Below are 19,441 nucleotides of genomic sequence, written 5' to 3'. Positions count from 1 at the left end.
ATCTCTTGCCCAAGCCTGAGCGAAGAGAGAAAGTCTGCCCCCCACCAGATCCGGTCCCGGATCGGGGGCCAACATCTCATGCTGTCTTGGTAGCAGTGGCAGGTTTCTTGGCCTGCTTACCTTTGTTCCAGCCTTGCATTGGCCTCCAGGCTGGCTTGGTTTGAGAAGTATTACCCTCTTGCTTAGAGGATGTAGCACTTGGGTCTGGTCCGTTTCTGCGAAAGGGACGAAAATTTGGTTTATTTTTAGCCTTGAAAGACCTATCCTGAGGAAGGGCGTGGCCCTTACCCCCAGTGATATCAGAAATAATCTCTTTCAAGTCAGGGCCAAATAGCGTTTTCCCCTTGAAAGGTATGTTAAGCAATTTGTTCTTGGAAGACGCATCCGCTGACCAAGATTTTAGCCAAAGCGCTCTGCGCGCCACAATAGCAAACCCTGAATTTTTCGCCGCTAATCTAGCCAATTGCAAAGTGGCGTCTAAAGTAAAAGAGTTAGCCAATTTGAGAGCATGAATTCTGTTCATAATCTCCTCATAAGAAGAATCTTTATTGAGCGACTTTTCTAGTTCATCGAACCAGAAACACGCTGCTGTAGTGACAGGAACCATGCATGAAATTGGTTGTAGAAGGTAACCTTGCTGAACAAACATCTTTTTAAGCAAACCCTCTAATTTTTTATCCATAGGATCTTTGAACGCACAACTATCTTCTATAGGGATAGTAGTGCGTTTGTTTAGAGTAGAAACCGCCCCCTCGACCTTGGGGACTGTCTGCCATAAGTCCTTTCTGGGGTCGACCATAGGAAACAATTTCTTAAATATAGGGGGAGGGACAAAAGGTATGCCGGGCCTTTCCCATTCTTTGTTTACAATGTCCGCCACCCGCTTGGGTATAGGAAAAGCTTCGGGGGGCCCCGGGACCTCTAGGAACTTGTCCATCTTACATAATTTCTCTGGAATGACCAAATTCTCACAATCATCCAGAGTAGATAACTTCTCCTTAAGCAGAGCGCGGAGATGTTCCAATTTAAATTTGAATGTAATCATCTCCGGTTCAGCTTGTTGAGAAATTTTCCCTGAATCTGAAATTTCTCCCTCAGACAAAACCTCCCTGGCCCCCTCAGACTGGTGTAGGGGCACTTCAGAACCAATATCATCAGCGTCCTCATGCTCTTCAGTATTTTCTAAAACAGAGCAGTCGCGCTTTCGCTGATAAGTGGGCATTTTGGCTAAAATGTTTTTGATAGAATTATCCATTACAGCCGTTAATTGTTGCATAGTAAGGAGTATTGGCGCACTAGATGTACTAGGGGCCTCCTGTGTGGGCAAGACTGGCGTAGACGAAGGAGGGGATGATGCAGTACCATGCTTACTCCCCTCACTTGAGGAATCATCTTGGGCATCATTTTCTCTAAATTTTGTGTCACATAAATCACATCTATTTAAATGAGAAGGAACCTTGGCTTCCCCACATACAGAACATAGTCTATCTGATAGTTCAGACATGTTAAACAGGCATAAACTTGATAACAAAGTACAAAAAACGTTTTAAAATAAAACCGTTACTGTCACTTTAAATTATAAACTGAACACACTTTATTACTGAAAATGTGAAAACGTATGAAGGAATTGTTCAAAATTCACCAAAATTTCACCACAGTGTCTTAATGCCTTAAAAGTATTGCACACCAAATTTGAAAGCTTTAACTCTTAAAATAACGGAACCGGAGACGTTTTTATATTTAACCCCTATACAGTCCCTGGTATCTGCTTTGCTGAGACCCAACCAAGCCCAAAGGGGAATACGATACCAAATGACGCCTTCAGTAAGCTTTTTCTATGTATCAGAGCTCCTCACACATGCATCTGCATGTCTTGCTTCCCAAAAACAACTGCGCAATAGAGGCGCGAAAATGAGGCTCTGCCTATGATTAGAGAAGGCCCTCAGAGAAAAAGGTGTCCAATACAGTGCCTGCCGGTTATTTTACATAATTCCCAAGAATAAAATAACTCCTCAAAACTATGAAGTATTAAAAATGCTTATAAATCAATCGTTTTAGCCCAGAAAAATGTCTACCAGTCTTTAAAGCCCTTGTGAAGCCCTTTATTCTTATTTAATAAAAATGGCTTACCGGATCCCATAGGGAAAATGACAGCTTCCAGCATTACCAAGTCTTGTTAGAAATGTGTCATACCTCAAGCAGCAAAAGTCTGCTCACTGTTTCCCCCAACTGAAGTTAATTCCTCTCAACAGTCCTGTGTGGAAACAGCCATCGATTTTAGTAACGGTTGCTAAAATCATTTTCCTCTTACAAACAGAAATCTTCATCTCTTTTCTGTTTCAGAGTAAATAGTACATACCAGCACTATTTTAAAATAACAAACTCTTGATTGAAGAATAAAAAAGAAGAATAAAAACTACATTTAAACACCAAAAAACTCTAAGCCATCTCCGTGGAGATGTTGCCTGTACAACGGCAAAGAGAATGACTGGGGAAGGCGGAGCCTAGGAGGGATCATGTGACCAGCTTTGGGGAAGAGAATATCCCACAAGTAAGGATGACGCCGTGGACCGGACACACCTATGTTGGAGAAATAGGAACACTGCTTACCCCATTCCCATACAGGGAAATAATTGTCAGCCAGTTCTGATATATCAAGTCTCCTCAGAAAAAAAGGCTGCACATACCTTAATGCTGCTTGTAGCATGAAAAAAACGGTCTCCACACTGAAGAGGTCTCATGGTTACCTTCAGAAGTCTTGTGGGAACCAGTGTAGATCTTAGTTACAAATGTTAAGATCATCAAACCTCAGGGCAGAAATATTCTTCAATATCCCCCTGAGGAAAATAGTACACACCGGTAACATTTAAAATAAAAAACTTCTTGATTGAAGAAACTAAAACTAACACCTCACTTTACCATGTCTTCCTAGTATAACACAGGCAAAGAGAATGACTGGAGGTGGAGGGGAAGGGAGGGGCTATATATACAGTTCTGCTGTGGTGCTTTTTGCCACCTCCTGTTAGCAGGAGGTTAATATCCCACAAGTAAGGATGAAATCCGTGGACTCGTCATATCTTTGTAAAAGAAATACCATTGACTGCCACAAGATACCAGGGAATCCTACAGAACAGGACTAAACAGAACAGTGTAATCATAAACTGAAGTAACTTTATTCTAGTGACCCCACTAAGAGTAAAAAAACACAAAATTCATGCTTACCTGATTTATTTATTTCTTTCTTGACACGGTAAGTCCACGGATCATCATCAATTACTGTCGGGAATATCACTCCTGGCCAGCAGGAGGAGGCAAAGAGCACCACAGCAAAGCTGTTAAGTATCACTTCCCCCAGTCATTCGACCAAAGGAAAAGGAGAGAAAGGAAGCAAAGGTGCCTGAGGTTTACACAACAAAAAATGGTCTGAAAAATACAGGGCGAAAATTTTTGTTTTCTTTCTAATGACACTGAGTCCACGGATCATCAATTACTGTTGGGAATCAATACCCAAGCTAGAGGACACTGATAAGGGAGGGACAAGACAGGGAACCTAAACAGATGGTACCACTGCTTGAAGAACCTTTCTACCAAAGGAAGCCTCAGCTGAGGCAAAAGTATAAAATTTTGAAAAAGTATGCAGAGGACCAAGTTGCAGCCTTGCAAATCTGTTCCACAGAATCTTAATTTTTGAAGGCCCAGGAAGAAGAAACAGCCCTCGTTGAATGAGTTGTGAAGCTGCTGTCCAGCAGTTTCATAGGCCAAACGAATTATACTCCTTAGCCAGAGTGAAAGAGAACAGTAGCTTTCTGACCCTTGCGTTTCCCAGAAAAACAGACAAACAAAGCAGAAGACTGGCGAAAGTCCTTAGTCGCCTGTAAGTAGAATTTCAACACCCGCACCACATCTAGGTTGTTCAGCAAACGCTCCTTATGAGAAGAAGGATTAGGAAACAAGGAAGGAACAACGATTTCCTGATTAATATTCCAACCGAAACCACTTTAGGAAGGAAACCTAACTTAGTACATAGAATCACCTTATCCGAATGAAAGATAAATTAAAGGGAATCATACTGTAACGTAGAGAGCTCAGAGACTCTCTGAGCAGAAGAAATGGCAGCAAGAAACAAAACCTTCCAAGATAACATCTTAATATCTAAGGAATGCAAAGGCTCAAACGGAGCCTGCTGCAAAACTTTAAGAACAAGATTAAGACTCCAAGGAGGAGTAACAGGTTTAAACACAGGCCTAATTCTGACCAAGGCCTGACAGAATGATTGAACATCTGTAATAACCTCTCCCTCTATGAACAGTAAACTAAAGCATGATCCATATCTCACAATGGAGCTGGCAAAATCGTGGCCAACCAACCTGTGGCGGAAAGAGTAATCCAGCCACCACCAGATATCAAGAAATCAGTGTACTATCACCAAGGACACAGGGATGAACCCGCGCAGCTGCAGCCGGTATCCCCTATAGTTAAATTACACAAACATACTGCATTATCCCCATATCGCACCGGGGGTCATATACATAACCCCCCTGGTGCCGCAACAGTAAAGAGCGCCAAGAGGACTGCCCGTGGCGGGAAGCACAGCTGAAGTGCGTACCGCCACGGAAAAGATTAAAAATGGTGCACATTGCAAACACCATCTCTACACTCAGCCAACAACAAAACCCTTTCCTGTGAACTTGCTCTTATGAAGTATATAGAGCAAGACGCTGAGCTATTGGTGCACATAATGATAGCCACCATGGAGCTAGCACTGTAAAAACCCACAGACAACGAAAGGGGAATCTCAAGCCGACCCGTGATTGGAGGATGCCGGAATCGTCATTGTTGACTTATGAAGAGGCTTGCGACAACAGGCTGGTGAAGCACTGGAGTGGCTTCAAGAAGAAAAGGTAAGTATATTTTGAAAAAAAAAAACGGATGAAAAGTCAATTTTCATGAATGAAAGTGCCTTGTTTTTAATAGTTTTTTTTTTTTTAAACCGGGCACTTTCACATGAAAATTGACCTTCACTTTAAAGCTTTGCTGGTGTGTGCTTTGCCTCCTCCTGGTGGCTAGGAGTTGAATTCCCAACAGTAATGAATGGAATCGTGGACTCTCCATGCCATTGGAAAGAAATGATCATTTAATTAATTTATATAATAATATATGTGCTATGGATACGTACCATTTATAAACAGATAATGTTATAAAACTGCAAAGTTTTACACTGCTCCTACCAAGCTACTTCATAATGCCACCTGACTGGTAAAATTATCTGCAACAGTCAAGCATCTAATGTCTAAGTGCTAGAAATAATTTCTCTTGTCATAAATTACATTAACACTTGCACATCCACAGGGGTGTGAACCAAGGCAAAAATCCAGAAAACAAAGTTTGTGCTTACTTGATAAATTAATTTATTTCAAAGTTGGTGAAACCCCAGCCGTACTGGACTCACACTACCTTATGAAAAAAAATTAGATGCAAAATAAAGGAAGTTATCTTCCATATTAGAGAACTAATAAAATCCATGGCAAAAATTGCTGCACACAGATACATTGTCTGAAGAGATCTTTAACATTACTTGGAGTGAATAAATCCTTTGAAAGGATGGTCGCAAACCAATTTCCCAATAAGACAGAATGAAGGTATACCTCTGTGGACAGACTACTAAATATAAGGCCCAATCAGCTGTAGGATGCCCTGATGAAGTTAAGAGGTTAGTATTGCAGTTATGTAATTAGTAAAAAACATAATTTATGCTTACCTGATAAATTCCTTTCTTCTGTAGTGTGATCAGTCCACGGGTCATCATTACTTCTGGGATATTACTCCTCCCCAACAGGAAGTGCAAGAGGATTCACCCAGCAGAGCTGCATATAGCTCCTCCCCTCTACGTCACTCCCAGTCATTCGACCAAGGACCAACGAGAAAGGAAAAGCCAAGGGTGAAGTGGTGACTGGAGTATAAATTAAAAAATATTTACCTGCCTTAAAAACAGGGCGGGCCGTGGACTGATCACACTACAGAAGAAAGGAATTTATCAGGTAAGCATAAATTATGTTTTCTTCTGTTAAGTGTGATCAGTCCACGGGTCATCATTACTTCTGGGATACCAATACCAAAGCAAAAGTACACGGATGACGGGAGGGATAGGCAGGCTCTTTATACAGAAGGAACCACTGCCTGAAGAACCTTTCTCCCAAAAATAGCCTCCGATGAAGCAAAAGTGTCAAATTTGTAAAATTTGGAAAAAGTATGAAGCGAAGACCAAGTTGCAGCCTTGCAAATCTGTTCAACAGAGGCCTCATTCTTGAAGGCCCAAGTGGAAGCCACAGCTCTAGTAGAATGAGCTGTAATTCTTTCAGGAGGCTGCTGTCCAGCAGTCTCATAAGCTAAACGAATTATGCTACGAAGCCAAAAAGAAAGAGAGGTAGCGGAAGCTTTTTGACCTCTCCTCTGCCCAGAGTAAATGACAAACAGAGAAGACGTTTGTCGAAATTCCTTAGTTGCCTGTAAGTAAAATTTTAGAGCACGGACTACATCCAGGTTGTGCAGTAGACGTTCCTTCTTTGAAGAAGGATTTGGGCATAAAGAAGGAACAACAATCTCTTGATTGATATTCCTGTTAGTAACTACCTTAGGTAAGAACCCAGGTTTAGTACGCAGAACTACCTTATCCGAATGAAAAATCAAATAAGGAGAATCACAATGTAAGGCTGATAATTCAGAGACTCTTCGAGCCGAGGAAATAGCCATTAAAAATAGAACTTTCCAAGATAACAACTTTATATCAATGGAATGAAGGGGTTCAAACGGAACGCCCTGTAAAACATTAAGAACAAGGTTTAAACTCCATGGTGGAGCAACAGTTTTAAACACAGGCTTAATTCTGGCCAAAGCCTGACAAAAAGCCTGGACGTCAGGAACTTCTGACAGACGTTTGTGTAACAGAATGGACAGAGCTGAGATCTGTCCCTTTAATGAACTAGCAGATAAACCCTTTTCTAAACCTTCTTGTAGAAAAGACAATATCCTAGGAATCCTAACCTTACTCCAAGAGTAACCCTTGGATTCACACCAATATAGGTATTTACGCCATATCTTATGGTAAATCTTTCTGGTAACAGGTTTCCTAGCCTGTATTAAGGTATCAATAACTGACTCAGAAAATCCACGTCTTGATAAAATCAAGCGTTCAATTTCCAAGCAGTCAGCTTCAGAGAAGTTAGATTTTGATGTTTGAAGGGACCCTGTATCAGAAGGTCCTGTTTCAGAGGTAGAGACCAAGGTGGACAGGATGACATGTCCACCAGGTCTGCATACCAAGTCCTGCGTGGCCACGCAGGTGCTATTAGAATCACTGATGCTCTCTCTTGTTTGATTCTGGCAATCAATCGAGGAAGCAACGGGAAGGGTGGAAACACGTAAGCCATCCTGAAGTCCCAAGGTGCTGTCAGAGCATCTATCAGGACTGCTCCTGGATCCCTGGATCTGGACCCGTAACGAGGAAGCTTTGCGTTCTGTCGAGACGCCATGAGATCTATCTCTGGTTTGCCCCAACGTCGAAGTATTTGGGCAAAGACCTCCGGATGAAGTTCCCACTCCCCCGGATGAAAAGTCTGACGACTTAAGAAATCCGCCTCCCAGTTCTCCACTCCCGGGATGTGGATTGCTGACAGGTGGCAAGAGTGAGACTCTGCCCAGCAAATTATCTTTGATACTTCCATCATAGCTAGGGAGCTTCTTGTCCCTCCCTGATGGTTGATGTAAGCTACAGTCGTGATGTTGTCCGACTGAAACCTGATGAACCCCCGAGTTGTCAACTGGGGCCAAGCCAGGAGGGCATTGAGAACTGCTCTCAATTCCAGAATGTTTATTGGCAGGAGACTCTCCTCCTGACTCCATTGTCCCTGAGCCTTCAGAGAATTCCAGACAGCACCCCAACCTAGAAGGCTGGCGTCTGTTGTTACAATTGTCCAGTCTGGTCTGCTGAATGGCATCCCCCTGGACAGATGTGGCCGAGAAAGCCACCATAGAAGAGAATTTCTGGTCTCTTGATCCAGATTCAGAGAAGGGGATAAGTCTGAGTAATCCCCATTCCACTGACTTAGCATGCACAGTTGCAGTGGTCTGAGGTGTAAGCGTGCAAAGGGTACTATGTCCATTGCCGCTACCATTAAGCCGATTACCTCCATGCATTGAGCCACTGACGGGTGTTGAATGGAATGAAGTGTGCGGCAAGCACTTTGAAGTCTTGTTAGCCTGTCCTCTGTCAGGTAAATCTTCATTTCTATAGAATCTATAAGAGTCCCCAGGAAGGGAACTCTTGTGAGTGGAACGAGTGAACTTTTCTTTTCGTTCACCTTCCATCCATGTGACCTTAGAAATGCCAGCACTAACTCTGTATGAGACTTGGCAGTTTGAAAGCTTGAAGCTTGTATCAGAATGTCGTCTAGGTATGGAGCTACCGAGATTCCCCGCGGTCTTAGTACCGCCAGAAGAGCACCCAGAACCTTTGTGAAGATTCTTGGAGCTGTAGCCAATCCGAATGGAAGAGCCACAAACTGGTAATGCCTGTCTAGGAAGGCAAACCTTAGGTACCGATAATGATCTTTGTGAATCGGTATGTGAAGGTAAGCATCTTTTAAATCTACAGTGGTCATGTATTGACCCTCTTGGATCATAGGTAAAATTGTCCGAATAGTCTCCATCTTGAACGATGGAACTCTTAGGAATTTGTTTAGGATCTTTAAGTCCAGGATTGGTCTGAAAGTTCCCTCTTCTTTGGGAACCACAAACAGATTTGAGTAAAACCCCTGTCCCTGTTCCGATCGTGGAACTGGATGGATTACTCCCATTAACAAGAGCTCTTGTACGCAGCGTAGAAACGCCTCTTTCTTTGTCTGGATTGTTGACAATCTTGACAGATGAAATCTCTCTCTTGGAGGAGAGTATTTGAAGTCCAGAAGGTATCCCTGAGATATTATCTCTAGCGCCCAGGGATCCTGAACATCTCTTGCCCAAGCCTGGGCGAAGAGAGAAAGTCTGCCCCCCACTAGATCCGATCCCGGATCGGGGGCACTCAATTCATGCTGTTTTAGGGGCAGCAGCAGGTTTCCTAGTCTGCTTGCCCTTGTTCCAGGACTGGATAGGTTTCCAGCCTTGTCTGTAGCGAGCAACAGCTCCTTCCTGTTTTGGTGCAGAGGAAGTTGATGCTGCTCCTGCTTTGAAATTACGAAAGGAACGAAAATTAGACTGTCTAGTCTTGGCTTTGTCCTGAGGCAGGGCATGGCCTTTACCTCCTGTAATGTCAGCGATAATCTCTTTCAACCCGGGCCCGAATAAGGTCTGCCCTTTGAAAGGTATATTAAGCAATTTAGACTTAGAAGTAACATCAGCTGACCAGGATTTTAGCCACAGCGCCCTGCGTGCCTGAATGGCGAATCCTGAATTCTTCGCCGTAAGTTTAGTAAGATGTACTACGGCCTCCGAATGAATTAGATAGTTTAAGGACTCTAAGCCTGTCCGTAATGTCGTCCAGAGTAGCTGAACCAATGTTCTCTTCCAGAGACTCAATCCAGAATGCCGCTGCAGCCGTGATCGGCGCAATGCATGCAAGGGTTTGCAATATAAAACCTTGTTGAACAAACATTTTCTTAAGGTAACCCTCTAACTTTTTATCCATTGGATCTGAAAAAGCACAGCTATCCTCCACCGGGATAGTGGTACGCTAGGCTAAGGTAGAAACTGCTCCCTCCACCTTAGGGACCGTTTGCCATAAGTCCCTTGTGGTGGCGTCTATTGGAAACATTTTTCTAAATATCGGAGGGGGTGAGAACGGCACACCGGGTCTATCCCACTCCTTAGTAACAATTTCAGTAAGTCTCTTAGGTATAGGAAAAACCTCAGTACTCGTCGGTACCGCAAAATATTTATCCAACCTACACATTTTCTCTGGTATTGCAACTGTGTTACAATCATTCAGAGCCGCTAACACCTCCCCTAGTAATACACGGAGGTTTTCCAGTTTAAATTTAAAATTTGAAATATCTGAATCCAGTCTGTTTGGATCAGAACCGTCACCCACAGAATGAAGTTCTCCGTCCTCATGTTCTGCCACCTGTGACGCAGTGTCTGACATGGCCCTAATATTATCAGCGCACTCTGTTCTCACCCCAGAGTGATCACGCTTACCTCTTAGTTCTGGTAATTTAGCCAAAACCTCAGTCATAACAGTAGCCATATCCTGTAATGTGATTTGTAATGGCCGCCCAGATGTACTCGGCGCTACAATATCACGCACCTCCCTCTGAGCGGGAGATGTAGGTACTGACACGTGAGGCGAGTTAGTCGGCATAACTCTCCCCTCGTTGTTTGGTGAAATTTGTTCAATTTGTACAGATTGACATTTATTTAAAGTAGCATCAATACAGTTAGTACATAAATTTCTATTGGGCTCCACTTTGGCATTGCAACAAATGACACAGGTATCATCCTCTGAATCAGACATGTTTAACACACTAGCAAATAAACTTGCAACTTGGAAATACAATTCAATTAGAATAATATTAAATCGTACTGTGCCTTTAAGAAGCACAGAAGATCTATGACAGTTGAAAATTAATAAATTGAAACAGTTATAGCCTCAATCCTTGTAAACAACACAACTTTAGCAAAGGTTTAATCCCATTAGCAAAGATAACAAATTCTGAAAGCAGGAAACAAATTACAGAATAAACGTTTTTTATCTCAGTCAAACTATAATTCTCACAGCTCTGCTGAGAGAAATTACCTCCCTCAAAATAAGTTTTGAAGACCCCTGAGCTCTGTAGAGATGAACCGGATCATGCAGGGAATACAATGAGTTGCTGACTGAAATATTTGATGCATAGAAAAGGCGCCAAAAAAACGGCCCCTCCCCCTCACACACAGCAGTGAGGGAGAACAGAAACTGTCAGAAAAACAGATTAAGCAACTGCCAAGTGGAAAAATAGTGCCCAAACATTTATTCACACAGTACCTCAGCAAATGAAAACGATTTTACATTCCAGCAAAAACGTTAAACATAATCTCTAGTTATTAAACAGCTTTATGTATTTCTTACAGTGTAATTCTAGTGAAGTACCATTCCCCAGAATACTGAAGTGTAAAGTATACATACATGACATTATATCGGTATGGCAGGATTTTCTATCAATTCCATTGTCAGAAAATAAAAACTGCTACATACCTCTATGCAGATTCATCTGCCCGCTGTCCCCTGATCGGAAGTTTACCTCACTCCTCAGATGGCCGAGAACAGCAATATGATCTTAACTACTCCGGCTAAAATCATAGCAAAACTCTGGTAGATTCTTCTTCAAACTCTGCCAGAGAGGTAATAACACACTCCGGTGCTATTTTAAAATAACAAACTTTTGATTGAAGATATAAAACTAAGTATAATCACCATAGTCCTCTCACACATCCTATCTAGTCGTTGGGTGCAAGAGAATGACTGGGAGTGACGTAGAGGGGAGGAGCTATATGCAGCTCTGCTGGGTGAATCCTCTTGCACTTCCTGTTGGGGAGGAGTAATATCCCAGAAGTAATGATGACCCGTGGACTGATCACACTTAACAGAAGAAAGAGGGGTCACAATCTTCTTTCTTCAACTGCAAAAACACCAAAAGCTCTAAAAGGCTATTCTTTGTACTGTATCGAGATTTTCTATTTGACTGTATTCAAAAGTTAACATGATTTCAAAAGAACAATGTAATAAATATTTATATTATATTAATACAATGGGAACATTCAAACTGCAATTAAATGCACAACATTTTGTTTGCATGAAAGTAATTTTACACTGGATAAAAATATGCACAAAACCTTTTTGTATTTTAAGTTTCCATTATTACACAAGAAAGCATCGTTGTACTCCTTTTAACAATTTTAAGATTGCAGGTGGCTTTAATCATGGTCACAGTACTTACAATCTCTATCTGCTTCTTGCATCCGAGTATCTTCTTCTTGCAGGTAGGTTTGCAGATTTTTTAAAACTTGAATTTTTAGATTTACAGAGCTGTTCTTATCCGAAAGAATGTTATTGTACAAGTTTTTCACTTCTACTTCAAACATCAAAATTGGGTGCTGGATGAATGCAAACCCTAAAGAAAAAAAAAAATAAGTGTTTAAATTTAAGGCGGTCATATAAGTGGTAAAGGTATATCATGCTAGATGCCGCACTGGAAAAGAACACAAAACTAAATAAATAAATGTATCAAACTCCAGTTTTCTCTACATGGATAATATCAAAGTGTAAGATAGGCTTCTAATCACTATATACAGCGTTTCCAATAAAAAGGCTTGTAGATTTGTTTAAAAAATTTAATACATTTATTTATAAACAGAACTTGAAAATTTACAAATTAAAAAAGCAATGCATTGAAATAGCAATAATGAATGCAGCAAATATACCAATGATTTGTTGCTCACATTAAAAATGTTATGGCATTAAATTTATTCACTGTTCGCTATAAATCAAAGTATTTAACAACATATATATATATATATATATATATATATATATATATATATATATATATATATATATACACAGTGATAACTATTTCAAAACATGTCTTACCAAGACCAATGATGGCTTTTGTTTGCACCTCCTCATCTGAATGCTTTGTGAAATACATCAGGAGCTCCAAAACTTTGTCTTTTATGTTAACCTAAAGTTGAAATATTTCAAAACACATCATCTTGTGGGTTTCAGTTATATGAAACTTTTGATAAATTTATAGCAGATGTTAAAACTCATATTTTAGTTGAATTTTCTATATTACAGTTCTTTATATGCAATTATTATTTTCTGAAGATTTTTAAACATGATCTTAAATGTACATTGACATATTAAGATTGCACTTTACAATATATAATTATATGTAGAAAAAAATAAACTATTGCAAAATACTTTTATTGCTTATTTGGTCCATTTTACCCGTAAAATAATTTTGAAAAAACAAAATTTATGCTTACCTGATAAATTTCTTTCTTTTGCGATGTATCGAGTCCATGGATTCATCCTTACTTGTGGGATATTATCCTTCCCTACAGGAAGTGGCAAAGAGAGCACCACAGCAGATCTGTCTATATAGCTCCTCCCTTAACTCCACCCCCCAGTCATTCGACCGAAGGCTTAGGAAGAAAAAGGAGAAACTATTAGGTGCAGGGGTGACTGAAGTTTTCAATACAAAATACTATCTGTCTTGAATAGACAGGGCGGGCCGTGGACTCGGTACATCGCAAAAGAAAGAAATTTATCAGGTAAGCATAAATTTTGTTTTCTTTTGTAAGATGTACCGAGTCCACGGATTCATTCTTACTTGTGGGATACCAATACCAAAGCTTTAGGACACGGATGAAGGGAGGGACAAGACAGGAACCTAAACGGAAGGCACCACTGCTTGCAGAACCTCTCCCAAAAACAGCCTCCGAAGAAGCAAAAGTATCAAATTTGTAAAATTTGGAAAAAGTAAGCGAAGACCAAGTCGCAGCCTTGCAAATTTGTTCAACAGAAGCATCATTTTTAAAAGCCCATGTGGAAGCCACCGCTCTCGTAGAGTGAGCTGTAATCCTTTCGGGAGGCTGCTGTCCAGCAGTCTCATATGCCAAACGGATAATGCTTTCCAGCCAAAAGGAAAGAGAGGTAGCCGTAGCCTTCTGACCTCTACGCTTTCCAGAATAGACAACAAACAACGAAGATGTTTGACGGAAATCTTTGGTTGCTTGCAAATAAAACTTCAAAGCATGAACCACGTCCAAGTTGTGCAACAGACGTTCCTTCTTAGAGGAAGGATTAGGACACAGAGAAGGAACAACAATTTCCCGATTGATATTCCTGTTAGTAACAACCTTAGGAAGGAATCCATGTTTGGTACGCAAAACCACCTTATCAGCATGGAAAACAAGATAAGGCGAGTCGCATTGTAATGCAGATAGTTCAGAAACTCATCTAGCCGAAGAGATAGCAACTAGAAACTGAACTTTCCAAGATAGAAGCTTAATATCTATGGAATGCATGGGTTCAAACGGAACCCCTTGAAGAACTTTAAGAACTAAATTCAAACTCCATGGTGGAGCAACAGGTTTAAACACAGACTTGATTCTAAATAAAGCCTGAACGTCTGGGACATCTGCCAGACGCTTGTGCAATAGAATAGACAAAGCAGATATCTGTCCTTTTAAGGAACTAGCTGACAATCCCTTCTCCAATCCTTCTTGGAGAAAGGACAAAATCCTAGGAATCCTGATCTTACTCCATGAGTAGCCATTGGATTCGCACCAATAAAGATATTTACGCCATATCTTATGATAAATTTTCCTGGTGACAGGCTTTCGAGCCTGAATCAAGGTATCTATGACCGACTCAGAGAAACCCTGCTTGGATAAAATCAAGCGTTCAATCTCCAAGCAGTCAGTCGCAGAGAAGTTAGATTTGGATGCTTGAACGGACCTTGAATCAAAAGATCCTGTCTCAGCGGTAGAGTCCATGGTGGAAGAGATGACATGTCCACCAGGTCTGCATACCAAGTCCTGCGTGGCCACGCAGGTGCTATCAAAATCACCGAAGCTCTCTCCTGTTTGATTCTGGCAATCAGACGCGGAAGGAGAGGGAATGGTGGAAACACATAGGCCAGGTTGAAGTTGAACGACCAGGGTACTGCTAGAGCATCTATCAGTACTGCCTGAGGATCCCTTGACCTGGAACAAGGAAGTTTGGCGTTCTGACGAGACGCCATCAGATCCAATTCTGGTGTGCCCCATAGCTGAATCAGTTGAGCAAACACCTCCGGATGGAGTTCCCACTCCCCCGGATGAAAAGTCTGACGACTTAGAAAATCCGCCTCCCAGTTGTCTACCCCTGGGATATAGATTGCTGATAGATGGCAAGAGTGAGTCTCTGCCCATCGGATTATTTTGGAAACTTCTATCATCGCTAGGGAACTCCTTGTTCCCCCCTGATGATATAAGCCACAGTCGTGATGTTGTCCGACTGAAATCTGATGAATCTGGCCGAAGCCAGCTGAGGCCACGCCTAAAGAGCATTGAATATCGCTCTCAGTTCTAGAATATTTATCGGTAGGAGGGCCTCCTCCTGAGTCCACAAACCCTGCGCTTTCAGGGAATTCCAGACTGCACCCCAGCCCAGTAGGCTGGTGTCTGTCGTCACTATGACCCACGCGGGCCTGCTGAAACACATTCCCTGGGACAGGTGATCTTGTGACAACCACCAAGAAGAGAATCTCTGGTCTCCTGATCCAGATCTATCTGAGGAGATAAGTCTGCATAATCCCCATTCCACTGTCTGAGCATGCATAGTTGCAGTGGTCTGAAATGTAAGCGAGCAAACGGAACTATGTCCATTGCCGCTACCATTAGTCCGATTACCTCCATACACTGAGCCACTGACGGCCGAGGAATGGAATGAAGCGCTCGGCAGGTGGTTAAAATGTTTGATTTCCTGACCTCCGTCAGAAATATTTTCATGTTTACCGAGTCTATCAGAGTCCCTAGAAATGAAACTCTTGTGAGAGGGGAAATAGAACTCTTTTTACGTTCACCTTCCACCCATGAGATCTTAGAAAAGCCAACACGATGTCCATGTGAGACTTGGCTAGTTGGAAAGTCGACGCTTGAATTAAGATATCGCCCAGATAAGGCGCCACTGCTATGCCCCGCGGCCTTAGGACCGCCAGAAGGGACCCTAGCACTTTTGTGAAAATTCTGGGAGCCGTGGCCAACCCGAAGGGAAGTGCCACAAACTGGTAATGCCTGTCCAGAAAGGTGAACCTGAGGAACTGTTGATGATCTCTGTGAATAGGGATGTGTGGATACGTATCCTTTAAGTCCACGTGGTCATATATTGACCCTCGTGGATCATTGGTAAAATAGTCTGAATGGTCTCCATCTTGAAGGATGGGACTCTGAGGAATTTGTTTAGAATCTTGAGATCTAAGATTGGTCTGAAGGTTCCCTCCTTTTTGGGAACCACAAACAGATTGGAGTAAAACCCTTGCCCTTGTTCTGCTTTCGGGAACAGGGCGGATCACTCCCATGGTATGTAGGTCTTCTACACAGCCTAAGAACGCCTCTCTTTTTGTCTGGTTTGCAGACAATTGAGAAGGATGAAATCTCCCCCTTGGAGGAGAATCCTTGAAGTCTAGAAGGTATCCCTGGGTTATGATTTCTAAAGCCCAGGAGTCCTGAACATCTCTTGCCCAAGCCTGCGCGAAGAGAGAAAGTCTGCCCCCTACTAGATCCGCTCCCGGATCGGGGGATACCCCTTCATGCTGTCTTGGTGGCAGCAGCAGGCTTCTTGGCCTGTTTACCTTTGTTCCAAGCCTGGTTAGGTCTCCAGACTGACTTGGATTGAGTAAAGTTCCCTTCTTGCTTTGCGGCAGGGGAAGAGGAAGCGGGACCACCTTTGAAATTTCGAAAGGAACGAAAATTATGTTGTTTGATCCTCATCCTATTTGTCTTATCCTGAGGGAGGGCATGGCCTTTCCCTCCAGTGATATCTGAAATGATCTCTTTCAGTTCAGGTCCGAATAGGGTCTTACCCTTGTAAGGGATGGTCAAAAGTTTAGATTTTGATGACACATCAGCTGACTAGGACTTAAGCCATAACGCTCTGCGCGCTAAAATGGCAAAACCTGAATTCTTTGCCGCTAATTTAGCCAGTTGAAAAGCGGCATCTGTAATGAAAGAATTAGCTAGCTTCAGAGCCCTAATTCTATCCAGAATATCATCTAATGGGGTCTCCACCTGAAGAGCCTCTTCTAGAGCCTCAAACCAAAAGGCAGCTGCAGTGGTTACAGGAACAATGCACGCTATAGGTTGGAGAAGAAAACCCTGATGAACAAAAACTTTCTTTAGGAGACCCTCTACTTTTTTATCCATAGGATCTTTGAAAGCACAACTGTCCTCAATGGGTATAGTTGTACGCTTAGCTAGAGTAGAAATAGCTCCCTCTACCGTGGGGACTGTCTGCCACGAGAACCGCATGGTGTCAGATATGGGAAACATCTTCTTAAAAGTAGGAGGGGGGGGGCGAACGGAATACCTGGTCTATCCCACTCCTTAGTAACGATGTCCGAACTCCTCTTAGGGACCGGAAAAACATCAGTGTATACAGGAACCTCTAAATATTTGTCCATTTTACACAATTTCTCTGGAACGACAATAGGGTCACAATCATGCAGAATCGCTAAAATTTCCCGGACAACAAGCGGAGGTGTTCAAGCTTAAATTTATAGGCCGTCACATCTGAGTCTGTCTGAGGGAACATCTTTCCTGAATCCGAAATCTCTCCCTCAGACAGCAAATCCCTCACCCCTACATCAGAACATTGTGAGGGTACATCGGATACGGCTACCAAAGCGTCAGAGGGCTCAGCATTTGTTCTTAACCCAGAGCTACTGTGCTTCCCTTGCATCCCAGGCAGTTTAGATAAAGCCTCTGTGAGGGTAGAATTCATAACTGTGGCCATATCCTGCAAGGTGAAAGAATTAGACGCACTAGAGGTACTTGGCATCACTTGTGCGGGCGTTACTGGTTGTGACTCTTGGGGAGAACTAGATGGCATAACCTGATTTCCTTCTGCCTGAGAATCATTCAGTGCCACACTGTTATAATGTAAAATATGCTGTTTACAATTTATAGACATATTAGTACATGTGGGACACATTCTAAGTGGGGGTTCCACAATGGCTTCTAAACATATTGAACAAGGAGTTTCCTCAATGTCAGTCATGTTGAACAGGCTAGTAATGAGACAAGCAAGCTTGGAAAACACTTTATTCAGTGAATTTTGTTTTAAAAAAAAATGGTACTGTGCCTTTAAGAGAAAAAAAAGCACACACGTTCTGCAAAACTGCTTAAAAATGCATCAAACTTGTCAAATTATTTACAGTAGATCCAATAAGCTTTAGTAAGATTGCACCAAGCAAATGACACAATTAACACTTTAATATGGAAACCGGATTGGCAAAATGCCAAAAACCGGACAAAACCCTGTCAGCAGCTTGCCACAGCTCTGCTGTGGCGCCTACCTGCCCTTAGGGATTGGAAATGTGGGGTTAAAGCTTTGTTTTGGCCCAAAAAGTTCACCAGGACCCACCGGTGTTGTAGCTTGCCAAGAGGAAATAACTGCACAACTGAGGCGCGAAATTAGGCCCCGCCCATCTCACTCGATGTTTCTAAGGCCTTTCAAAACACACCAAAGCGTTTTCAACTAGCCATGTGGGTTCTAAAACCCCAAAAAGCCAAGTGTACCTTAATAAAGATGTCTCTCAAAAAAACTTATTAACAGCACTCCCAGTACACACAACCGTTTGTTCCTATCATGCAAACTGAGAATCAACCAGATTTCAATTAGCCCTTTATGTAAGCTTAGTAATGCCACTATAAGTCTATGATTACTGCTTACCCTTACACTCATGGGGAAATTGTCAGCCTTTCTGAAATACCACAGTCTCTCCAGAAAAAATGACTGAACATACCTCATTGCTGTATAGCATAAAAAACGTTCCTCACACTGAAGTTGTCCTGTACTCCTCAGCCTCTGTGGGAACAGCACTGGATCTTAGATACAAATGCTAAGATCATCATCCTCCAGGCAGAAATCTTCATCCATCTCCTGCCTGAGAGTAAATAGTACACACCGGTACCATTTAAAATAAACTCTTGCTTGAAGAAAATAAAAACTAACAGTTTATCACCTCTTTCACTTTACCCTTCCTCATGCTTAGAGCCGGCAAAGAGAATGACTGGGGGGTGGAGTTAAGGGAGGAGCTATATAGACAGCTCTGCTGTGGTGCTCTCTTTGCCACTTCCTGTAGGGAAGGATAATATCCCAGAAGGATGAATACGTGGACTCGGTACATCTTGCAAAAGAAATTATATTAGTGATGGAAAGGCAGGCTAAAAGCTGCTATATTCCACACAGCTAGTGCTTACTTACTATAGTGACTTATAGCCGTTTCCATCTGGCCTCAGCAGATAAGGAAACTTACACTTAAACAATTAATATAATCTCCATGTAATGTGACCATTTTCAGCCCAATAACTATGGTTGTGATAAAATTACCAGGAAAGTAAAAAATAACTTACAGTAAGATCACTTACTTTGCTGCTGCCTTTGAAATCTTCCTGATCAAAATCAAAGTGCCGACACAATGCACCAACAGTGAAGAGGGACCTAAGTAGTGCTGGTTTATTTGTGGTTAGGATTGTACTATTAGGGTCCTCTTGATGCTGACTTTTTAACTTTAATAGAGCACCTGAAGCCAACAGAAGGAAAAATAAGTGTAAAAAACGTATCAAATTAAATCTCACACAGAACAGTAATAGGGAAACCAATATACATATTTCTATTCATTTGACAGAATATTAATGGACT

At 42.0% G+C, this 19,441-nt stretch overlaps 1 protein-coding gene across 1 annotated transcript in view; it reads right to left on the bottom strand.

The window, feature by feature from the left end:
• NIPBL (NIPBL cohesin loading factor) overlaps positions 1-19,441 on the bottom strand; it is an 822,857-nt gene that overhangs the window by 52,964 nt on the left and 750,452 nt on the right. The window contains exons 36-38 of the mRNA XM_053699671.1: positions 19,168-19,322; positions 12,620-12,710; positions 11,967-12,140 (exon numbers count right to left, since the gene is read on the bottom strand). Coding sequence (XP_053555646.1) covers positions 11,967-12,140; positions 12,620-12,710; positions 19,168-19,322 — 420 coding nt within the window. The remainder of the gene's footprint in view (positions 1-11,966; positions 12,141-12,619; positions 12,711-19,167; positions 19,323-19,441) is intronic.

This window comes from Bombina bombina, chromosome 2 (genome assembly GCF_027579735.1).
Source record: "Bombina bombina isolate aBomBom1 chromosome 2, aBomBom1.pri, whole genome shotgun sequence".
In the NCBI taxonomy this organism is placed as follows: domain Eukaryota; kingdom Metazoa; phylum Chordata; class Amphibia; order Anura; family Bombinatoridae; genus Bombina; species Bombina bombina.
The sequence above is the reverse complement of the archived record's forward strand: the minus strand, read 5'-3'. Positions and strand labels throughout refer to the sequence as shown.